Source organism: Micromys minutus (assembly GCF_963924665.1).
Source record: "Micromys minutus genome assembly, chromosome: 30".
In the NCBI taxonomy this organism is placed as follows: domain Eukaryota; kingdom Metazoa; phylum Chordata; class Mammalia; order Rodentia; family Muridae; genus Micromys; species Micromys minutus.
Genome location: NC_137965.1, coordinates 13,116,557 through 13,141,955, shown reverse-complemented (window position 1 = coordinate 13,141,955; position 25,399 = coordinate 13,116,557). Strand labels below are relative to the sequence as shown.

General features: G+C 44.4%; 1 protein-coding gene across 1 annotated transcript in view; it reads right to left on the bottom strand.

Annotated features, from left to right (window-relative positions):
• The window catches only part of MTHFD1L (methylenetetrahydrofolate dehydrogenase (NADP+ dependent) 1 like), a gene marked incomplete at its 5' end in the record, with an annotated part of 155,528 nt that overhangs the window by 116,222 nt on the left and 13,907 nt on the right, over positions 1 to 25,399 (bottom strand). The window contains 4 exons of the mRNA XM_080941618.1: positions 2,946 to 3,043; positions 4,217 to 4,308; positions 12,786 to 12,897; positions 23,689 to 23,825. Of these exons, the coding sequence (XP_080797744.1) occupies positions 2,946 to 3,043; positions 4,217 to 4,308; positions 12,786 to 12,897; positions 23,689 to 23,825 (439 nt within the window). The remainder of the gene's footprint in view (positions 1 to 2,945; positions 3,044 to 4,216; positions 4,309 to 12,785; positions 12,898 to 23,688; positions 23,826 to 25,399) is intronic.

Sequence of the window (25,399 nt, the reverse complement as noted above, 5' to 3'; positions counted from 1 at the left end):
AGAGATGACAGTGACACTGGGACACAACAGTTTTTTAGGACCTCAGGAGACCACCTCAAATACTCAAGGCAACTCCGAAGTTGTAACTGTTCTGTTGCTACTGCTGACAATCCAATACAACTCTAATTCTCTTCAGACCAGAGGACCAGGGCAGTCTGGCCTTGGTATAGGGGATAACGGTAAACATGCCACATCCCTCCTACTCGGAGGAGAAAGTGAAGCTTCAGGCCAGTGTAGGCTAAGCTCTGAGCCTCCCTGTAAGGCAATTCCCTCCCCAGGTTACCATCACAGATCTTTCTATTTCTCTTCTCACCTACCCTTAGCTTCTAGAATCTGGTTTTATCTTGTCTTTCTGGCTCCAGTGTCTTAGTGAGGGTTTACTCAATTTACACTTCCAGATCATAATCCATCACTGGAGAAAATCAGGGCAGGAACTCAGGGCAGGAATCAGGAGCTGATACGAAGGGTGCTGCTTCCTGGCTTGCTTCCCATGGCTTGTTCATTATGCATTATAGAACCCAGGACCACCAGCCCAGGGATGGCACCACCCACCACAGGCTGGACCCTCCCCCATTGATCACTAACGAAGAAAATGCCCTTACAGCTGGACCTCACGAAGAAGGTATTTCCTCAACTGAGGCTCCTTTCCCTCTGATGACTCTAACTTAGGTCAAGTTGACACACAAAACCAGCCAGTACACCATAGTTTTTCTCCTCTTCCTCTCAGTTTATCATTCCTGAAGCCAAGCAGCTTAATCTTGGAGTTTTTTTTTCTTGTTTCTCCCTTTATTGGCTTAGCCACAGTGACATCTATTTTGATTTCTATTTAATTGAAATGGGAACCTGGTTGGCACTAAAACCTTCCTTCCTCCTTCTACACTGTCTTGAGAGGACTGAGTTAGCCAGAACTAGGCAGACTCCAAAGCAGGCTGCAAACTGGAAATTTGGGAAGACTATGTCTAACTTTCTGTTTTCCAGAAATGAGACCCCAGATCCCCGGGAACTCAGGGTCAGTCAACCACTGCCTCGGCCCATCTGAAGACACCTTGCCATCTGACCGGAAGTAAGAATAGGTGTCTAGAATGAGTCAGCAACCCCCTGGGAAGTCTCCAGAGCCTAACTGTAGAATCAAGTCAGAGCCCCTGGAGACAGCTAACCAATCAAGGTAAAAGGGCACACACCCCTCCTTGGAATTCCCTTAATTGACAATAAAAGCTGGGTCTGCAGTGCAATTGTGATCTCCATTCCTGGATGGGGAGACCCCTGCTGACAGGTTTATTCTTCTGAATAAATGCTCTCTGCTCTTGCATACTATTTGGGTCTGGGATCTTCCTTCAGTGATTCTTGGGCCCCAACATTCTTATATGCTGGGATTACAGGCTCCTTTTGACTTTTTAGTGCTTTATAAACTATACAGTCTGCCTTCCTTTCCCCTGTGGCTCTAGAAATCACAGTTGGCTAAGTAAAGTAACCCTCCCTAAATAGAAGATTTTGGTACACAATTTGATAAAAACCAATTATTCTATCTATCTATCTATTTATCTATTATCTACCTACCTACGTATCTGTGTGTCTGTCTGTCTATCATTATCATTATTATTATCTCCCTGCAAGTACACTGTATTGGCATGCCTATTTAAAAAAAACAACAAAAAATATTTTACAAAATTGATTGTTCTGATAGGGGTGAGATTAAAGAACAACATTCTTCCTTGGATTTTGATTTTAATGCCTCAGAGCAAACAAGTCTAGGATACACAGTTGGTGTGGAAGTAAAAACAATCTCATGGGTATGCCCAAGCTGACTGAATAAGAAGTAGGTTTCTGAAAAGGAACTGGTAGTTGGGCTCAGTCACACGCGCCTGTGATTCTAGTACTCAGGAGGCAGAGGTAGGAGCGTTACTGTGAGCTTGAGACCAGCTGGCCTACTTAGGAAGATTATCCTGGCCTACATAGGAAGACTTGTCTCTCACTATCCCCCAACTCCCAAAGAACTAGTAACCAAGTGAAACACCTGGTTGCTGTAGGTTTTATCTGTTCAATACTCAGTATTACCCCATCTTTGCTGGATGGGATAACCCGGGGCTCTGACATTATATACCTGGTTAAAGTTGTGTGGCCAGCTCACTGGGATGAAGCGGGCAGCAATGGCCCTGGCTCATATATGGTATCACACTGATTATTCTGAACCACATACTAAGGTTATGTCTGTATTTCCAAATTACTCAGATTCATTAAGATGCTGGTGAAAACACCTATTCTGATCACCACAGTGTCTTTTGGGACAACCCTGACGAATGCTGAATGTCGCTTCCATGTGATTGTCCTTGGTATGTCTGGTCATTTCCCCTAAGACTAGAAAAATATCTGCCTTTAGCACGAAGTTACTCCATAACCCTCAGTCAACACTTTCCAAATGCTGCATGACCCGCATTTTGTCAGACATAAAGACACTGCTGCTCACACGATGAAGAGAAACAATCGATATGTGTCCATTTAATACAGTGCATGCCACTAAAGCAAAACAAAATATAGTGATCGTGTTTGCCATGATCGAATCAGGGAAGGCTTGTGATAATGACGCCTCAATTCGATGAATAAAGAAAGTGATCTACCACCAAAATCCAAATTCTGGGGCTGGTGACATAGCTCAGTTACTTCATACCTGCTTGGCACTCAGGCAGTCCTGGGTTTCATCCCCGGTACCCAAGCACTGCATAAAACCAGGTGGTGCACACATATACTCCCAGTGTTTGGGGGACAGAGACAAGGGACGAGAAGTTTATAGCATCCTTGGTTACACAGTGGGTCTAAGATCAGCCTGGGCCATGTTTCAGACAGATAAATAAAAAACTTAGAAGTCTTGAGTTTTGCCTCCAATCTGACTAGGGATATGTGTCCCCCGGGCGAGCCGCCATTGGTACAAGTCAAGCAGCGTCACCTACCTGGGCACAGGCGAGAGAGGCTGCAGCTTCAAGCAGTGGAGTCGCCATCTTCTATGCTGCTGTTCTCGAAGCCACCTCCTGCCACTGCTTACCATGTTCTTAAGGGAGGAGGGATGAGATGGGTGAGGGTGACAAGTCACACACGTCAGGAAGATTGCGGGGGTGGGGGTGGGTTAGGAAGCCAAAGGAATTCCCAAGCGAGGTAATTATCACAGGATGTAAGCAACAGTGTGCCGCACATGCAATTAGCCCTGCAGGTTTTGTGTACGGGCTCGTGGGCACAGCTTAACTATCCAGAGAAAGATACCAAGACTGCAGATACAGTTACTCGGAATGCAATTTAAAAAAAAAAAAAAAGATTTGTGTGTATTTGTGTTCTTATACATAGAGGTCAGAGGCTGACATCAGGTGTGGCTTCTAATGTTGTCCAACATATGTTTTTATAATTCGTTTTATTATTATTATTATTATTATTATTATTATTATTATTATTATTACTATTATTATTATTATTATTATTATTTGGGTATTTTTCCTACATGTGTCATCTATGCACCATGTGTGTAGAATGTATAGTATAGAAGAGGGCACTGGATCCCCTGGAACTGGAGTTACAGATGGTTGTGAGCTGCCATCTGGGTCCCCAGGAAGAGCAGCCCATACTCTTAACCACTGAGCCATATTTCCAGTCCACTTTTGAGATATGATCTCCCACTGAACCTGGAACTATACCGTCTCCCCAGCAAGTCCCAGACATCCTCCTGTCTCTGTCTCCCCAGTGCTGAGATGACTGGCTCACACCACGGCTCCCAGATTTTTATGTGGGTACTGGGGATCAAACTCAGGCACCTGTGCTTTCGAACCAAACACTTAATTGAACCATCTCTCTAGCCTCTTGTATGGATTCTTCTCAACCCGCAACCAAGCCCTGGCTGACATCTTGGTTTCAACCACGTGAAAGGCTTCAAGCTAGCCAGCTCCCAGATCTCTGACACAGAAAAATTATGAGACAATATATACTTCAAGTTTTTGTCTTGCTACAATTGAGAGGTAATGCATTATACAGACATGACTTTGGGCATCTGCCATACACACATCATGCTATGGTAGGCAAGTAAAAAGCTTTATTAAGTACCCATCTCCTCCCATCAGATGGCCTTGACCCCAGGTGTAGAGCATCTAAAACTCTACCTGACAGGCAGAAAACACTTGTAAAACATTAGCAACTTACTAATGCGAAGCCCAAATTCAAATGGCCTTGTTAAACCAACCTGAATCCGCAGAGCTGCAGCAAGGAGACTCACGCTCTCTTCTGCAATGAGTTCGTTCATGGGGACCCCAGGAGAACCTCCTCTCAGCCTCCCTGCAAAAACATTCAATGGGGAAAGGCTTGTAGCATGTTTACACTAACAACTGCCCTCTGTAAAAACTCTAGCACACTGAATCACAGTGACCATGAGGTATCACCCGAGGAAGTTCGTTGGGAGGTCAGGAAATGTCTATAAGCCAGTCAACCTCTGGCACAACCTTGAGACTCTCAGCTGGGGCTATTCTGTATTTTTATATTAGAGGGATGTCAATGTCCATGTAAGCTGTTAACCAGGGAAGCATATGGAGAGTTTAACAAAGCACATTATGCTTGGGAGATATCTCACACCGAAGGGCACAGCAACATCTAGGTATAGGCTCTTTAAGCACCCCAAGTGTGACACTGTGATCTACAAAATCAAGCATACAATTATCTGGATGTGGTAGCCCACCCTGTAAACCCAGCACTTGAAAAGCTGAGGCAGGAAAATAGCTTGAAACTATCTAAGCTTACACAGCAAAGTCTAGGCTACACAGTACAACCCTGTCTCAGGAACATTCATAAGGATGAACAGACAGGGACAGAACAGTAGCTGTAGACAATTCTGGTTTGCTCTGGTGGTCTCTAATCCGAGCTACCCAGGAGGCTGAAGCAGGGGCACTACAGGTTCAGGGCCAGCCTGAAGAAGAGAGTCCAACTTTGTCTCAACATTAAAAAAGTAAGAGGAATGGAGATACAGCTTAGTGGTAGAGAGTTTGCTTAGCTTGCTTGAGGCCCTGGGTTCAAGGCCCAGCACCTCTGCTACGCTCCCACTCAAAGGCATCCACAACATTCATCACAGAGGCAGCATGGTCGGTCTGTACAGTAGGGTACAGACTCACTCCCTCACCTCTGACCCAGCCCCTGTCAGAACTGTGTGAACCGGAATGAAACTCAAAGACCCCCAGAGCGGGGAGACCCTCACTCAAATCTTGGGATAACACGACCCCCCCCCCCCAGAACTCACGAGAGACCGTAATTGCTGTAATCACACGAGGTTTATTTGGAGTCAGTGCTCTGGGGAATCAAGACTAGTATCCCACACAGGAGTTCGACCCTGAGTAGCTGTGAGAAGGGGTATTTAAAGGAAAAAAAAAAAAAAAAAAAAAAAAACACAACCCAAAAGGAGTAGAAACACCTGGTTTCTCAAGATTGTCATTGGAAAAATACTGAAAATACCAGTGAAGAATCACAAGCGAAACACCTGGTTTCTCAAGATTGTCCTGGAACAAAAGCTGCTGAACCCGCTAATCTATATTCTTAGCTCTGTTCTGCCTGCTAGGAGGGGGGTTTGGATTTATTGTGGTTTTTCAAAACATGGTCCATGAGGTGTGTACCATATAGGATGTTCATTTTAACTACCAGACATATTTGCTGGCCAGCGTTTGAAGTTCTGACCCAGTGGGGCTTCAGAGCCTAGAAGCTTTATGGTGTCACCCTAGAGAAGCAGCAGATGTGAATTTGCAATCACAAGGCACAAGTAGAAGTAATAACAGCTGGAGCGTAAATCTGTGAAGAGAGCAAGCTTCGGTCATCAAACAACAACCACCTGTCAATTTATCTAATATGTGTAAAATATATATTCACTTAAAGGAAATCAAATGTAGCAAATTCTTTATCCAACATGAGAGTCAGAAGATGTACATATAATTTGCAGATTATAAACACATTTTCAAGGTAATAACTGTAGATTTTGTTATTTCAGTATGTAGCCCTGGCTGGCCTCAAATTCAGAGATCTGACTTCTTTTACCTCCCAACTTCTGGGGTTATAGGTGTAAGCCACTATACCCATCAGAACTGTGGAGGGTTGTTTTTGTGTTTTGTTTTGTTTTTGTTTTTGTTTTTATCATTTTTAACTTCTTTTAAATTAATTAATTAATTAATTAATTTCCAGTATGTGGGTACATTGTTGCTGTCTTCAGACACACCAGAAAAGGACATCCATCCCCATTACATTAAGGAGCTGGTTCATCAGCCTGTGGTTCTAGTGAAATGAATGTGTTAGCATTTTAAGAAGGTGGGACCTAGTCGGAGGAATTGAGGTCACCGACGTCATGGCCTTGAAGACGTTGGGACACCAGACCTTCCAAGTTTCTATTTGTTTCCCTGCCCCACTCCTGCCAGAATGTTCTGTTCCCTCACAGGCCTCAAACAACATGGAATAAACTGGTAGAAACCTTGAACCAAAATTAGACTTTCTTCCTTACCAGTTGATTTTCTCAGTAATTTTTCAGAGGGGCAGAAAGCTGACAAACACATCTGGTTTTCAAATTTGAGAAGCAATCAATAGGACTTTCACTTTCCCCCTCCTTTAGTCAACAATTATAACATTTATTAAAAGAAAACACACATGTAAAATGCTTTGGCCTATATCCTCTCTTAGAGAAAAAAAAGATATTCCTAATAGAAATGCTTTTGAATTAAGACAATTTCCCTAGGTTTCTGGACCACTTGACTCCTAAATTCTCCACTACGCTGACAGTTCTTTACAAGAAATTGCATAAAACACTTAAGAGTATGTGTTCCATGATGCTCTATTGTCAAATGCAATGAGGGTGTTGGGAAAACCACATCCCCCATGTATAGTTTAAAGATTAGCAACACTGAAACTCTGTAAATCACATCTGGGCAGAAGACAAGAGTCAAAGGACAGGGGAGATTTGTTTTGCTTTCTTTTAACCACTAGAGACCTGCTCTTAAAATCCTGTCCAAGTACTATAGAAAAGAAAAAAAGAAAAGTACAGTTGGTTCTCCTGTCTTTTAGCAATGGGGAATTAAGACAGCTCCATTCCAGGGGCTGGTATCAATTTGTAAGTGCATGTTCGCAGAACACACGGGACACAATTGCACAGTAAAGAATGTTTATCATTTTAGGCTCTTGCACAACACTGAGCTCAGGAGAAGTGAGATTGTGATGTGGTTTTGAGAACCGTTGCTATGCCTAAGCCAGACCATTAATGACTTCAAGATATGAGGAACACTGTGAAGAACAGGATGAGCAAAACAGAACACCTTCCTTCCTCCCTCCCTTCTTTTTTCCTTCCCTCCCTCTCTCCCTCCTCCCTCCCTCCTTCCCTCCTTCCTTCCTTCCTTTCTTCCTTCCTCTTTCCCTCCCTCCCTCCTCCCTCTCTCCTTCCTCCTTCCTCCCTCCCTCCTTCCTTCCTCTCTCCCTCCCTCCCTCCTCCATCCCTCCCTCCTTCCTCCCTCCTTCCTTCCTTCCTTCCTTTCTTCCTTCCTCCCTCCCTCCCTCCCTTCCTCCTCCCTCTCTCCCTCCTCCTTCCTCCCTCCCTCCTTCCTCCCTCTCTCCCTCCCTCCCTCCCTCCCTCCCTCCTTCCTTCCTTTCTTCCTGTCCCAGGACAGCTGAATGAAGGAGAAAGAATCCAGACGAATGCAACGGCATGATGGGACCAGAAATCAGGAGGAATTTGTGGCAGAAATCATCAGGGACTGATAAAAGAATGAGAAGCCTGAATGAAGGGAACCATAACCCCAGCTAACAAAACAGAAACTTGTGACCAGGTCAGATCCTCCCCTTCTGCGGAGACCCAGTCCTGATCCTAGATACACTCAACAAATAGTCACCGGTGCTGCTGAAGCTGCAGGTGTCAGGGTACCAGATCACACACAGGAGTGACCTTTTCGGTTCTAAGAACTAAGAGATGGACCAAGACTTGCCATCTCATGCATACTAATCAATCTAGTTATTATTGAGTCACAGTGCAGGTCCATCTCAAGCTAACACACGTACACACTAATGCACGGAGGCACACACGTACATATGCAAACTTGCATGCACACACACACACACACACACACACACACACACACACACACACACACACACCAGGACATACAGAGGCCAGAACCTTTCTTCTTGAAGTGGGTGTCTCGGAATGTTTCGGGTATCCTTTGCTTTTGTGATTGGGTCAGAAGATACTTTTATCAGATTCTATATACTTGTTCATTTGGCTTTGATAAGTTTTTTTTTTTATTCTTTCTGGAGTAGGAATAAATATTAAGACAGAATTGCTTCCAGAGAATTGAAGCCATTAAGATGGGGGCCTCAGTGAGTAGGACTACTTTTACAGTTACATTTCAATGCCAATGAGACTGGATTTTGTTTCAGCATCCCCAGGTGTGAAGGAAGGACTCACCTGGAGGCTGGCCCACAGCAGCTCCTGTCCCAAAGCACAAATCGATCTTCTCATGTTTCAAATACTCTGATTTAACTCATGGCTTCCCTAGGAGCCAGTCAATTTAAAAGATGGCATTGCATTTATGATTTTAAAAATGATGATAACCAAAACTTTATGCAGAAGGAAAAGTCACAGCTTAAGTGGTCTAACAGACCACTGAATTATGTAGGAAAGGAGCAAGACAGTCTCTGCCCTTGCTGCTATAGTACATTCAGGGCCTGGCTTTGACACAGGGGCAGCTGGTGGGCCACCTTTCCATTACAAACCCACGAATCTACAGACAACTCTTTCATGGCTTTTCCTTCCAGAATGACAAGTTACTCTCCAGATCCAGAAGACTGGGAACTAATACAGATAAACCTTAAACAAAAGACCATGCTGTCATTAGTTTCCCAGTTCCGTAGAACACATTTGCGAGGAGACATGGGGATGGTACCGTGAAGGGCGCCAGAAGAAAGCCTCCGGTATCATTTCATTTCAGTGCCTTAAGGAGTGGCCATCATCAGTTAAACTGTGTGCATCCCATCAAATCGCAGCACACAGCTCAACACTCTTAAAAAAGTTCTGAAGAAATGCAAATAATGTAAACATGACAGTTATCCCATATAACTTGGCAGCCTCGTAGACCAAAGGAACTAAGAAGGAATCAACACACTGCATGCATAATCTGAATGGTTTTGTTTTTGTTCTTTGTTTTGAGAAGGACCTTACGTATTTCAGGCTGACCTTAAACTTCTGGTCCTCGGTTTCTATCTCCCCAGCGCTAGGACTCCAGGTATATGCCACATCAGATTTGATGCCAAGGTGAGGATCGAACCCAGGGCCCTACGTGTGCTCTACAAACCGAGCTACATCCCCAACCCTTAAAAAGGACCTGAATGTAGTGAGAACAAATTGAAACTTGAACTAGAAAAATTGGTGAGATACCAGAGGGATAGACCTAGGAGAAGGGAGGTTGGCTAACAGACACGGGTTTCAGAATGAGGCTCAAAGGTCAGAAGGAAGAGTCCTCATCTTATTCCAAACGCATAGGATGACTGACTCCCGGGTCTGCCCAATCTCTCTGAAGCGGTGGAATTTCCTATTCTTCTTACTTCCCTGGACATAGTTTCCAAGAATAGACATACAGTCTGCAGCTAGGAAGCCACGGCCTGTGTGCACTGGCAATCTGGAGCAATGTGAACAAGTGTGAACCGACATTCACTGCTGCCAGCCTGCCCCCAGTTACCACATCATTTCTCCTTCCCAGCTGGGGGTGGGCAGGCAGAACTAGAAAGACGGCTCAGAGGTAAAGAACACGTATTACTCTGACAGAGACTGGGGTTTGATGGTACCCAGAACCTACACTAATGCCTCACAACCACCCTTGGCTCAAGCCAGGGGCATTTAAAGGCTCACACATTTCCAGGAGCACCTGTACACGCGCTCGTGGGTACACACACACACAATTAATAGAAAAATAAATGACTAAATCTTAATGAAAGATCCAAACAACTAAGTCTGGTTTGGAGGTTCATCCTTATAATTTCGGCCTCTGGGGGGCTAAGGATTGGGGACCCAAATCTGACCTCTGCTAAACAATGACTCTGTCTTAAAAACAAAATAATGAAATCTCACAACCAATGAAATGACTGTCTTTGCTTTGAGCGACATAACCGCAGACCCATGCCCCACCCTCCCCTTTCTGTTACATCAAGCCATCTTCCTTCAGGGCCACGGAAGAAAAAAACCCCTGATCCGTCTGGATCACCTGGTTTATTACTCTGAGCCTCGGAGATAGTTCACTCTGCCCTAGACGGAACGTTCTCAGCATGAGGAGACTCTGAAAACGTCACTGAAACCCAAAGATGTTGCTGTTTGGCGCTGTTCTCTGGGCCCAACACTAAATACCAGCTTCTCCGTCCTGTTTAGAATACAGGTTCCAATACCTTCCAACATGGCTGCACTTAAGGCAACGTCTGGTTTTTAGCAATCAAAGTGCTTCAAGATCACAGTGTTTCTTCTTTTAAAAATAGTTCTGTGTAATAAATCGAGCCGTTGATTTTATAGACAGAATGAGAATGTAGAATTTCTGGGTCTAAATTTCACATGCTCAGTTCCTTTGACGGTGGAGTGCAAGACCTGATTGTCAGGTCTGTTTTCTGAGCACAACTTCACAGGCATCAGCCATCAGGAGACTCTCTCTGAGGAGAGGTATGAATGCACCGTAACCCCCAGATCCTGCCTATGTGGGGACTTTGGGGGGTGTCTTCATGATAACAATGAGGATGAAGACCCTCACCTTCCCCCAACCACACTGTATCTACAATTCTGGCCTAGAGTCCAAACAAGAGAACTTCTCTCTTTAAAGACGATTCCAAACAATCTACCCGTTTGTTTTGTGTGGGTTTTACCTGCCCATAGTCAAAGCTCAGCCTGTATTGTGTGTTCACTACAGGGTCAGGCACTATCCTGTTCACATGACATTCCAAAACCAACAAAGAAACTATGACAAAGGGACCAGGCTAATTGAAAAGAAACTAGCAATTAGTCTACTTATAGAATAATCACTGAAACATTGAAACCTAAGGTTTTTTAAAAAATAAAATATTCTTATTTATTCTTTGATAATTTTATAATTAATCTCATGTCAACTCTTCAATAAAACTTAATGTTTTTACTTATTTATTATTATTATTATTATTATTATTATTATTATTATTATTATTATTATTTTGTTTGGTCTCACTATATAGCTCTCTGATGGTCTTTAGCTTGGTACACAGACCAGTCTTGCCTAGAAGTCAGAGATCCACCCGCCTCTGTCTCCTAAGTGCTGGGATTAAAGGTGTAATTTCTTTAGAAAAAGCTTTACCAAAACCAAGAGCTCTAAAAGAAACATTAAAAATAGTTTTCTTTACACAAAATATATAATTTTTAATGGAGCTTAGAGACAGTCCAAAAGAATACTGAAGTAGATTTTGTCTCCTTCAGCTAGAATTGTGCCCAAGTTGCTCTCCATATAAAAAACGCTAACAAAACCCAGCAGGTAAATAATCTTGCAAAGGATATAAAATCTTAGAGAAAGAGGGTTATTATCACTAAGTTCTTCATCTAACTAGGATTCTGAGCCCAGTTTGCGTGAGCCATTATTCATAGGTTAGAGGCTGCTTTCTTAAGGGGACAAATAAAAGCTGTATGTCTGCAGGAAACAGGACAAGTATTTTATGGGCTTTTGTTTTTGAAGCACAGGGATGGGAATGTGAGCCCCATGCTTTATCAAGCAAGCCCTCTGCTGCGGAGCTACATCCCCCAGCCTCCACAAAGCATGTGTTTTATTCTTTTAGATTTCACTTTTGAAAATCACATGTATGTTCTTGGCCTGTGCGTGTGCTTGAGAGCCGTGGCTGTGGTTTGTGTGTGTGGAGGTCAGAGGTCAACTTGATGGTGTCGGTTCTTTTTTGCTACAAACAGAGCCCTGGGGAATTGTCAGGCTTGGTGGCCAGTGCGATTGCGCGCTCGGCCTCCTGACAGAAACGTGAGTGCGTTTTGAGGAAACTGAGCAGCTCCTGCACCCAGACCGCCCTGAGCCTCTGCCGCACCTCTCCCCGCAACTCTGTGCTTTTAGAGTTAGGATGTTTCGGGGGGGGGGGTCCCTGTGAGGAGAACGCTTATCACCATCCTGGGCCTCCCAGCAGCTCCATTTCCCCCAAGGTTTTCCCACAGAGATGCTGCCAGAAATCTTCTACCAGAAAGGACTCCACTGTGCTTTAGAATAAAAAGAACACCATTTCTAGTCAACCTCACACATATCCAGATTGCCCCTTGAGGTCACAGTTGTCATGCCTGTCAGATTCCACAGGTCAGGCATTTTGGGCAGACATTGGACTTCCACTGACATCTTGCTTTCTCTCTGCTCATAATCTGAACTTGGTACCAAAAAACTCCAAAGCAGGGGTTCTCAACCTTTCTAATGCTATAACCCTTTAATATGGTTCCTTCTGCTGTAGTGACCTCCCTGCCATAAAATTATTTCCAAAGCTACTTTGTAACTGTAACTTTGCTACTGTTACATATCAGGATACAAATGTCTGATATGCAGGATATCTAATATTCGAAAGTGTCACACGACTCCCAAAGGGTCATGACCCACAGGTTGACAACCTCTGCCACAAAGGTAGGCGCTCTCTTACTCTGCATATTTAAGCTTACAGCAGCCAGAATCTCAAGAACATGTCATCTCCCAAAGAAGCGAGGTGACCGTCATCCCACCTGCCAAGTCATTGTCCTGCCCCATCAAGGTGAAGACATCTACCTGATAAAAAGTCATAGAAGCAATTGATAACGGTGGTTCCTGATGGGATCCAAGCAGCAGGAATCTCTTCTGGCTTAGGGGAGCCTAAGACCACAATGTCCGCCTCTCGAAGCTAAAAAGGAATAAAAGAGAGAAAAACCACAATCATTAATCTACAGCATAAAGACGGGAGTAACTTCAGATGTCCCATGACTCCAAAGTAACAGACGATTTTAATAAAAGACCCCGCGCTTCATTCCGAACTGTGGACGAGGACTAAAATTGTGGACCAATTCTATTCCGGTACATCTTAAGCGTAAGTAGAACATGACTAATGTGTCTTACAAAGAAAATGGAACTTTAAAAATATCTTCTCGGTAGCCACTTCAGTGTATATGTTATATAAGCCTTATCATTCCCATGAGTCATTCCTCTATGGATTATCCATGTTCAGAATAAGATTGGGAGAATAGCTCAGTCAGTAAAGTCGTGCAAACATGGGGACCCAGGATCACATCCACAGTCCTGGTGGTGTGGCTGTAACCCCAGTGTACCAATGGCGGGCGAGAGGTGATGGAGGCAGGGAGAATCCCCCAGAACCTAGAGGGTGAGCTAGACTGGGGCATGCACTGGTAAAAGATCAAAGAGATTCTGTGTCAAACAAGGTGAAAATGGAGCCACTGACCCCATGCTTTCTGTGGCTTCAGTCACACTCAGATGAGCATGAAACACACTCTTGTGTACACACCCACGAACCCACACATAAATGTTCACAAGGGGGATGGAGGGAAGGGAGGGAGGGAGGGAGAAGAAGAAAGAAAGAATCTTAAAAAGAAAGAAGTGAAGAGATATCTCTGCTGAAACAATTGCCTAACTAAGCCATTCTTCCTTCTGCATGTGACACAGCCATGACACAGTTAAACCGCACCAAGACCTGTGGAGCCAGCATCCCCAGCAATGTGACCGGTTCAAGCTGTACTTGATCCCTGCAGACAGATCTGAGAAGCAGCCAGACTTGCCGGGGATGTTATGTGTAGGGAAAAAGTGTTCTGGTGGCAAGACGATTGTAAACATCTGTTTCAAAAAGCTATTTCTCATTTACATACTTAAATGCCTGTCATAAATCCAACCACAGTGATCCTCAAAGAAAATGCAAATGTTTAAGGCTGGCTTCAGAGCAGTGGATAAGAAGCATCATTTTGCTACACTTTCCTGAACAAAGACAGAAAGGCCACAATATGTTTAAACAGCCATCGAAAGGATGCATAGAAAAACAATGGAAGTTCGTTTTGGGAAAAGCCAGGGACCATAGCTTCATACCAGTCCCCTGAGAACCCTCTGTTTTCCCACATGTGGTGTCTTTGATCTAACCCATTCTCTCCATTACCTATAAATCTTGAGAATCTTATTCTGGCTTCTCAGCTACGTACCTACACACATCTCTAACGCAGCTGTGCTAATAAGCAACCAGGGGGCAGTTAATCCCACGCAGAAGAGACAAAAGTCACTCCCAACCCCTAGCTAGGATCACAACATAGATGCTAATTCTTTCTGGAAAGAAAAAGGGCTAGATGCTTCAATCAATAAATAACCCACTGAGGATGGAGTAAGATTTTAATGAGCTCAAACTCAAGAAGAATTATCGTCTTCCTGGCTGTTCCTACTTCGCTCTCCCCACATGGGAAAGGCCCTGGCTAGGGCCTGGCTTGAAACTTTACCTCATAACAAAATATTGCTTTCTCTGTGGAGGCTGGAGTGGTGTAGCTGAGAGGGAACCACCCACTCCCCAGGAAGAAGACCAAATGTTAAAACAAGAGTTAAGACGCAGATTGATGGACAGGGATGTGAAGCGTGTGTGGGTGCCATGCAGTTTAGGTAACATGAAAACTATTCCAGTGAGCCCTGTGGGGAGGGACATCAATATGGAGGGAAGAAGGCAGATGTGATCTGGAAGGTTCCATAAGGGTTTGGTCTTTCCTATTTAGCAGATGCAATGCATTTAAAGACAGGAGTCTATAGCAAACACAGCCTCATCACTGGGCCTGAAGGGACACATTTGTTCTTTCTAGCTTCGTGTTTTGAAGGGGAATGAATGTGGGTCTTGGGTTTGATAGTTCAAAGTGAGAACAAATAAAACCAAACTAAACAACCTGCCATCCTGTGGCGGCCACTAACTGTCACACAATCCAAGGGTACAGAGAGGACCAGCCAAATGTATATGGCTTCTTACTTATCTTTGAACTTCCAGCAAAAAGAGGGTATACCAGGCTCAGCGGCTTTACAGATCCTATAAGGATCTACCATAGATTCTCCCTTATAAGGAGACAAGAAGTGCCCATGAGCATCCTGCAGCACAGAGCGTAGCAAGGCCACACCCTCCCTACGTCTTAGCATCATCCCAAAAGGAACTCCAAATTTGTTTTTTAGAAAGTGTCACTTTCATTTTAGAAAACATTAATATTGCTGAAGCTGCTGATATCTTCTCATCAATGAACAGGGAATTCTGATACGAAGTACGCTATACATGAGAATTCACTAGTATGCATTTCATTTATTTATTTATTATATATGAGTACACTGTCACTATCTTCAGACACACCAGAAGAGGGCGTCAGATCCCATTACAGATGGTTGTGAGCCACCATGTGGTTGCTGGGATTTGAACTCAGGACCTCTGGAAGAGCAGTCAGTGCTCTTAACCACTGAGCCAAATCTCTAGCCCGCATTTCAATTTAAAAAATGTTGCTTTTTCTTGTTCTCCTAAGTGTTACACTATCTCCTCACATACATTTGTTTACACACATACACATATACATTATAGGTTAGGAGAGAAAATGTGACTTTTCATTTTTTTCTAAGACTGGATGTCCTCAATTAATATTACATATTCTAAATTCATCCATCTTCCTGCAAATTTTGTGATTTCATTGTTCTTTAAATTTAGAAATGGAATAACTCTCTCCTCTCTCTTTATACATACATACATACATACATACATACATGTGTGTGTATACCAGATTTTCATTTTCCATTAATCTGTGGATAGACACTTCATTTGGTACCACTTCCTCACGATAGATAACAGAACAGCCAAGAGACAGGAAGTATATTGTTGCTTTGAGATCTGTAACCTGAGCCTCCTTATCAACTCTCAGAATTGAAAAGAACTTTAAAATTTCTATGAATACTCATGTATTGCTCTAATCTCAAAGAGCAACAAGCCAGGGGCTCCAAAGTATCTTCCAATTTCTTTTCACGTTAAGGTATAATTCTGAAATGTTTCACTGTTGCGTAGTAAACTTAAGCCTAAAAATGTAACAGAGACTGGTCGGACTGGCTTGGTGCTGTATGAGATTCAGCTCAGGAAAATTTCTTAGGCAGATAAGAATGGGCAGGAGGGAGGAAGGGGATCATGTGATCCTGAGATATCTGAGGAGACTTGCCAGGGAGCTAAGGGAAACATGGAACCCACCTTCCTACAGAGCGAAGGTAGAGCTAGAAGGCTGAGAAACATTCCCGAGCTCAAGGCTGGAGAGATGGCTCAGCGGTTAAGACCACTGACTGCTCTTCCAGAGGTCCTGAGTTCAATTCCCATCAACCGCATGGTGGCTCACAACCATCTGTAATGGGATCTGACGCCCTCTTCTGGTGAGTCTGAAGACAGCGACAATGTGCTCACATGAAAAATATTTCCCTTAAAGATTCCCAAGCTCATCTTTGTGGGTCACTGGTGCTAATTCACGAGAGAGGAGAAAAGAATGTGGTGCTGCGGGGTGAGAGAAAGGGGCGTGGCTGACTGTGCAGCATGCCTAATAGTGACACAGACTAGAACCCCAAAATACATTCCTGGCAACTAGGAACTGGTGGGTACTTTTACCACAGCCACCACACCTGGCACATGCGTCTCACTTGCAGGTAACATATGGAGAGTTCTCTCTGGTGAGAATTTTCATGAGCAGAGTCCCCGTCTATTCATAAAACTTTAAAACTGAGAGTGCCTAACACCTGAAATTAGCTGAGCCCAGCGCCATTCCACCCTGAACGTGCCGGATCTCATCTGAAACTGGCTGTGTAAGCACCATAAGTCTACGCCCTGTGTCAGTGAGACAGCGGCCACTGTTTCCCGAGATAGTAAAACGGGAAACCTGAAGCGAGCTGTAATGAGTGTCATTGTGCAAGAGGGCTCCATTCAGATGTGAGAGTGTCAGTGTGCAAGAGGGCTCCATTCAGTTGTGAGAGTGTCAGTGTGCAAAAGGGCTCCATTCAGATGTGAGAGTGTCAGTGTGCAAGAGGGCTCCATTCAGATGTGAGAATCAGTGTGCAAGAGGGCTCCATTCAGATGTGAGAGTGTCAGTGTGCAAGAGGGCTTCATTCAGATGTGAGAGTGTCAGTGTGCAAGAGGGCTTCATTCAGATGTGAGTGTCAGTGTGCAAGAGGGCTCCATTCAGATGTGAGAGTGTCAGTGTGCAAGAGGGCTCCATTCAGATGTGAGAGTGTCAGTGTGCAAGAGGGCTCCATTCAGATGTGAGAGTGTCAGTGTGCAAGAGGGCTCCATTCAGATGTGAGAGTCAGTGTGCAAAAGGGCTCCATTCAGATGTGAGAGTGTCAGTGTGCAAGAGGGCTCCATTTAGATGTGAGAGTCAGTCAGTGTGCAAGAGGGCTCCATTCAGATGTGAGAGTGTCAGTGTGCAAGAGGGCTCCATTCAGATGTGAGTGTCAGTGTGCAAGAGGGCTCCATTCAGATGTCAGGCTTTGGCAAGACAGAGGACAGAGACTGAGCAAAAGCTAGTTGTCCCACTCCTGGCCCTGCCACTGATCTCACTCTGCAAGAATTTTAGTTCCTTTCAGGAACTGAGTGTGTTTCTGTTGTCTCCTCTCTCCTGTGATCAGTAAAACACATTATTGGCTTTTAAAATCTTAAGGCTCACTGCACAAAGCCGAAGGACCGGGAGCCAAACGGACAAACAGGGAATTAAGACGTATCTAGCAAGGTCTCCCGAAGGAAAATGAATGACCTTCCTTTCCCTAAGCGTTCCCAAATCCAACTCTTACTTCATGATTCTACTGCTTATCTAAGCTGTCCAGTTATGTCCAAAAATGCCAGAAAAGACAGCTGATCTTAATTTCATATAGGCAAAAGTTAAGACAGGCCTGGGGGTACAGTTCAGTTGTATTGTGCCTGTCTTGCATACAGGGAACCCAGATTCCATAAGATCAGGTATGACAGCACACACCTGTGATCCCTAAACTTGGGGTGTAAAGGCAGGAGGACCAGAAGCTTAAGGTGACTCTGGGTTATAGAGCTGTGGTGCTCCACCCTTTTAATGCTGTGACCCCTTAATAGAGTTCCTTATGACGTGGTGACCCCAACCATAAAATTATATTCATTGCTACTCATAAATGTATTTCTGCTGAATCATAAATATCTGATACGAAGATGGTCTTAGGTGACCCCTGTGAAAGGGTCATTTGAACTGCTGCTATAAGGCAAGTTTGGGGCTAGCCTGGGGAATGTACCCAAACACACACACACACACACACACACACACACACACACACACACACACACACACACTACCACAACAAATACCCTAAAAATAAGGCGAGATGATTAAAACAAAGAAAATGGCCACAGATTCAGTAACAGATATGCTTTCGGAGATAATAAAAATAATTATTTTCTTCAACTTTTGAGAAAAAAAATGTGCTGAGAAAAAGGAGGGAGGGGTGGGGAAAGAGAGAGAATGGGAGAGGGAGAAGACAGGGGAAGGAGAGGGAGGAGAGGAGGGGGAGGGAGAAAAGGAAAGAGAGGGAGAGAAGGGGGAAGGAGAAAAAGGGGAGAGAGAGGGAAGGGAGAGAGGGGGGAGAGGAGGAGGGGGAGAGAGAAAAGAGGAGACAGGAAGAGGGAGGGGGAAAGTAAAAAGGGGAGAGTGGGAAAGATAGGGGGAAAGGGAGAGGGAGAAGAGGGAGGAGGGAGAGGGGAAAAGGGGGAGGGAGAGGAAGAGGAGGAGGGAGAAAAGGAGAGAGAGGGGGAGGGAGGGGAAAGAGAAAGGGGGGTGGAGGGAAAGGGAGAGAGAGGGAAATGGGAGAGAATGCAGGTTCATTCTGTTCTCTGTAGAGCTTCATGATGTCAGACCTCAGTTCTTCCTGCTCACACGCCCTGGAGACTTCAGGGATAATCAGTGTGCAAATCAGTTCTTTAGCAGTTGCTGTAACAAGATGTCCGAGATTGGGGATAGGTTGGGCTGGTTTCAAATTTTCCAGGTTTAAGAACTCTGTGTTTGCTTAGCTCTACTGAAGGCCTCTGTGGTGGTTTGGATGTGGTGGCTTCTGTGGGCTCACGTGTTTGAGGACTTGAGTCTGGCAAGGTGGAGACAGATCGGGGCTCAATGGTCAGCCGGCACAGATTATTTGGTGAACTCCAGACCGGTGACAGACCCCATCTCATAGGGCAGATACCTAAGATACTCGATCGAGTCTGCACACACATAGAGGCACACAATCCACCCGTGTACACACACACATCAACACACATGCAAAAGAGTGAAAGTAACAAATCCGTTCACTCCCCAGCCTCTAGGCTAAAATCAAGTGCTTCCGATTGGTGACAGTTCTGGCGTAATGGGAACGTATAAGGAGGAAGACGCATAGCAATTATTAAACAGAAACTTCTCAGCATGTGGAAACAGAAATGTTCGCCACCTCCAGATTCTCTAGAAAAACCACTGCTATGTCAGGATGAACGTCCCTCCGCAGAAGCGTCTAAGTCATTTGCTTTTCTTAAAAAAGCGTCTTTGTTTTTCAGAAATACAGACACAACCAGCCAAAGTCTCCCGACAGCTGTGAAAACATTGAACCTCGGGCAAGGCATCTTCTCTAGCTGCTGCAGCTGTCCGGCACAGGGTAAGGCTCATTTTCCTCTTCCACGACTGCTTCCAAACCAGAAATTACAGAGCTTAGTGTGCAAAACAGGGGCTGTAACTCAGGAATAGCCAAGCTAAGCAAACACAAGGTCTGAGTCTCAAAGAGGGAGGGGCAGGGTGAGGCCAGCCAATTGTCCTTGATTTTCTTGAGTAGGCTGCCCCCGTGTGGCGACTACTAAAAACACACACAGATTTCTTATGCCTGTGTCTAAGGGCACATTTCCTTCTTAAAAGAAATCAAGCGTAGCATCAGGTAGATGCCCCTGCCCAAGCCTCTATTCTAGCTGTGGGTGAAGACCCCTGCCCTCCATGTAGATCTTCTGTCTAATCTGCCCCTTACTCCCTATTTCTTAGTAATATATATTTTTAGATGTCACTCAGCACATAGCAGACCCCATCATGCTGGGACAGGAATATATGCCAAGATCCCAGGCGGGTGCCAGAAACCAAATTATAGTAGTTTCATGTAGACCATTCACGGGTATACAGGCACACTCATAACATGCTTTTTTTTCTTTTTCCTCACACAAAGGACACTGTTTAGAATTTCTCTTTTGGCTTCTCTGTCAGATCCAAATCACTAGCTTTACCACTCTCATGTCTTGGGGGTCCTTATCAAATAAATAAAGCAATGGCTAGCCAGCACACCGCCACACTGGATCTAACGGCTCAGCAGATAGGTAGGCTCACAGTGGGAAGCTATGTCAGACGGGGATAATTAACTCACCTTGAGCAAGGTGCAAAAGGGGAGCCCAGGAGGCTCAGGAGTTCATTGCTACTCATGAATAGTGGATTGTGGGATTTCCTCTGTCAGGCCCCACTGATCCTAGTAGTGGATCGAGCTAGAACGGTCGATCAGGATTCTGCTGTAACTATTGCGTGTGATGGGATCACTCACTACTTTTCTTTAAGATGAAAAGCTTTTCATAGTATTTCAGACATGGAAAGATACAAGGCTAATACAAACCACATGTCCAGATTAAGAAACCAGGCCAATGGTGCTATCCCCGATTTTAAATCAATTTCTTAAGATAGAGAAATAAATGTGGGGCTGGAGAGATGGCTCAGCGGTTAAGAGCACTGGATGCTCTTCCAGAGGTCCTGAGTTCAATTCCCAGCAACCACATGGTGGCTCACAACCATCTGTAACGGGATCCAATGCCCTCTTCTGGTGTGTCTGAAGACGGCGACAGTGTACTCACATACATTGAATGAATGAATGAATGAATGAATAAACAAATAAATCTTAAACAAAACAGAACCCAAATGCTTGGAGCTGGAAGGATGGCTCAGCAGTTAAGATGCTGGCTGTTTTTCTAAAGGTTCTGGGTTCAAGAGTCCCAGCAGCCACACGTGGATTCACAACTATCAATAACTCTAGTCCTAGAGGACCAGCGCCCTCTTGTGGCCTCTGGAGGCACCATGTGCATGTAGTACACAGACATCCATCCACTTAGGCAAAAGACTCAAAAAATAAAATAAAAGGAAACACAGCCTTCCTCTTCTAATATACAAGCTCTAATAACGTCCGAGACTCAATCAAAAATGTATAAATAAACAAGTCTTCCAGACTCATATATGCAGCCATGGCTAAATGGTCTAAATGGCCGTTCTTGAGTGTCAGGGATAGTGGTGCATGATTCCTTTCATTCACAGGTTCTCTAGTTGATCTTGAGTGTCTGACCTTCCTGCCCCCACCTCCAGAGCACCAGAATTGTAAGTGGGTAAGCTTCAGCAGACATGCCACACTGGGGACTGAATCAGGGCTTTGTGCATGCTAAGGCTAGCCCTCTACCAACTGAACTACATCTCACTTTTTCCCCTTTGGGGACATAGATAAACTTATGCAAAAAAAAAAAAAAAAAAACCACTTAGCATTTTTCTTCAGTATGTACAAGTTAAAAACATAAACATTAAATATTAAACGAATGGCACACAGGAACTCTCTTAAGTCAGGGAAGGAGACGGAAAAGATAGAGAACTGAAGGATGGATTGTTCCAACCCACTGAGCCCTAATTACAAGCCAGGTAGTCTGCTGAGTGCCGTCCACAGACTCGACTGTCTCCCGTGGCCATCATGGAGTACCTGACTGACTCTGGGAGGAAGAAAGATGGAGATGGAGAACAAGAGGAGGGGAGAAGTCCTTACAGGAGGAAGAAAAGCCCCTCATGCAGTCCTCCCTCCCAAGCTGAAGGGTGAATGAACAAAGGGTGAATGAATGAAGGGTGAATAAATGAAGGGTGAATAAATGAAGGGTGAAAGAACGCTTTTCACTCCTTGCCTCCATTCTCAGCGTCATGTGAAGGACTACAAGAATTCCCATGGAGCTGTTAACCCATTCTTTTCTCTGAGTGGTGTGTGTGTGTGTGCGTGTGTGTGTGTGTACGCATGTGGGCTCAAGCACACAGTTATGCATCTTGGAGTCAGAGGGGGACACTGGAGAGCTGTCCCGCTCTGTCACTCCCCTCGTTCCATTAGGACAGGGTCTCTCTGTGAAGCTGCAGCTAGGCTGGCAGCTGCAGGACCCTCTTGTTTCTCTCACCATAGTACTAAGGTGATGGGGACACAGGAAGATGCCCAGATTTTTGAGTGGGTCCTGAAGTTTGGAACTTAGCCCCGCATGCATACTCCGTAGTTGGTCCTATCTACTAAGCCATCTCTCCAACATGAGAGCTGAGCTTTTAATGCAGAAAAATGAAACTAGAGTCCCCTTGGACTCTCTCCTTCCCCATCTTACCCCCAGTGCACGCGTTCAGATTTCCCATTTTGTACAAACATGCTCTTCTAGGGCCACGTGCACACGATGCAACTGTGAACTACGAAGCAACCTCCCCAAACCCTTGACTATGGCTTCTTGTTTGTATGTCCAAGAATTTGTCTATGACATTTTGAGACAGGAAGACATCAGGGTCAAAAGAGTATCTGAAATTCTATTGAAGGACTTTTTGGAAAGGTTATTTCACTTTGAAGTCTTTACAGCTCTTGTGTTCGCACAAATTTGTCAATATCAATACTTGTCACTAGTTATTGTTAGCATGGTTGGTAAGCATAAATCATAAGGAGCGAGGAGGCAGCCTTCACCACATGCCTATGAATGGCCATCTACCAGTTTTCTATAGATTGTTAATGTCTTAATGATTTCTAAGCCTTTTACATGACAGCAACCACTAACTAAATGTTTGCTGTAAGTACCCCTAATCTGTGACCACCTTTTCACTGTTTTCTAATGTAGTCTTAGTGTATCAAGACCCAGCTCATCATGGGTGGCTCCATTCCCTAGGCAGAGGGGGAGAAGGGAGTCCAGAACAATGTAAGAGAAAGCTAGCAAGTAAGGATCCAAGCATTTATTCTGTCTACACTTGACTATGTATACCATATGTCCCTGCCTCAACTTCCTCACAGTGAAGGACTGCAACCTGAATTGTAAGTCAAGCAAACCCTCTCTTCCCTAGGTTGCTTTTTGTCAAGAGTATTTGTTACTGCATCAGAAATGAGATGAGAACAGTAGCTGGGTATTTTCTTTCTTATTACAGCTAGTATTCCTTGTGTCTTGTGTTGGCTAGCTGCGTGTCTGTCTTCTATCTTTTCCAAGAACCATCTTTGGGCTTTCTTAAAGATCCCTTGGTGATCCCGACCAACCAATAAAAATTTGATATTAAAATACACACCAAAGAAAATTTCTCCCCAGATAGTTTTAACTGAAAGAACATCTTTTTAAGACATTTGTTTTCTATGACATTAATAACTGCTCCTTGTTACTTTGTTTTCTTTTTAAGATACGGTCTCATCTGTAGTTCAGGCTGGCCTTGAACTACTGTCTCAGGTTTCCAAATACCAGGGTTGCAGAAACGAGCCACCATAACCAGACTTTGCTTTTTACTATCTTCCTCCTTCAAGATCCACCTCTAAATTCCTATCCAGCACTCACTTTACACATCCCCAGCCTTTCCTCTTCTCTAAGGTAAAATTTCAAGGTTGTCGAGTTCCCTGGGAGTCCTACCTTGCCTTGAAGCTGAGTTGTTGCCCACGGAGCGCTCATTGTCAGAGATCCTTTTCTCTGAAAAAGACATAGCAGGGCAGCTTCCAAGGGTCCGTGAGCCCCTATGACCAAGATCTTCTTTCCATCCAAGGCCATCCCTGTGGAGCAGAGAAAAGTCAATACCAAAATTCACACCACTGAAAACTCCCTCCCAGGTAGCTTTCACTGAAAGAACATCCTCTAAGTGGCTTTTCTTGGAGAACACCCCAGGAAGTGGAAGTGGGAATATGGTAAGAAACAGAGGTCAGAGAGGACTGCTGAAAAAACAGTGCCTTGGTGGCAGCTTCACCCAGGAGCTCTTCAGAGCTGTGGTTGCCAGCACAGGACCAATCTACCCATCCCGGCATGGCGGGGTCTCGAAAAGCCTTCCTTTAGTTAAGAAGCCACAGGCAGTTGACAGCTACTAGGATAGAAAAAGTCCGTATTCTTCAGGAGTGAGGTCCCTGGTAGGCTGGTTGTGCTACAGTGGACGGCTCACGTTCATTTGGGTTAACATCAACTGTCCTCAGGAGGTTTTCTTTTCTCAAAGAATATGGAATCGGAAGGAAGATTAAAGGGTGGAGGGTCTGAGAGGTGTTGGAGCAGAGTAAGAGGTGGATTTGAACAAAATAAGTGTTGAAAATAGTGAAAGTAGACAAAGAAAAATGAACAAACAGAACTTGACTGGCTGCAGACTTGGAAAGAAGGCTGTAGCGAAACCTCTCGGACCCTTTGTTTCTGAGTCTCATGGCTTACACTAGTTCCTTACAAATACAGCACAAGCTGTAATTTGCCTCTAGGAGTTTCTGGAAAGATCTGCAGGGAAGGACCATCTCACAGACCTTATCTTAGTGGCTGCCGACTATAAGGTACATCTGGAAAGTTCACCTTTTAATAGAACTTCACCATCTTCTACCTTTGGAGTTTTGAACATTAGATGTTTGAGGCTGGGGGAGTGGCAACTGCTTCTTTTCTCTTCAAATTAGGGTCAAGAAAAGTTGAGCTCCTGTGTTCTCAAGGTAGGAAGCCATAAAATATGTGAATTATCTCAGAGTCTTAGTTAACTTGCTAAATCCTTGAGCTATCCCACATTGTCCTAGTTAAGTTGTTAAATACATGAGCTACTGCACAGTGTCTTGGCTAAGCTGTTAAGTACACGATCTAGCTCACAGTGTCTTAGGGTTCCAATTGCTGTGATGAAACACCGTGACCAAAAAGCAAATTGGGAAGGAAAGGGCTTATTTGGTTTACACAGATCATATTTGGTTTATTACAGATCATAGTCCATCATTGGAGAAAATCAGGACAGGAACCCAAACAGGGCTGGGACCCAGGAGCTGATGCAGAGGCCATGGAGGGGTGGCTGCTGCTTACTGCCTTGTTTCCTGCGGCTTTGCTCAGCCTGCTTTTTTATCAAACTCAGGACCACCAGGCCAGGGATGGCAGGAGCCATCATGAGCTGGGCCCTCCCCCATTGAATACTAATTAATAAATGCCTTACAGCTGGATCTCATGGAAGCATTTTCTCAACTGAGGCTTCTTCCTCTGTGATGATCCTAACTTGTGTCAAGTTGCCACATAAAACCAGCCAATACACACAATAATTATTAGTTAAATTCAGTAATCAAAAAAAAAAAAAAAAAAAAATGGCGAATCGTTTGTGTCTGTTTTCCTGGCCCAGAAATGGGGAGGT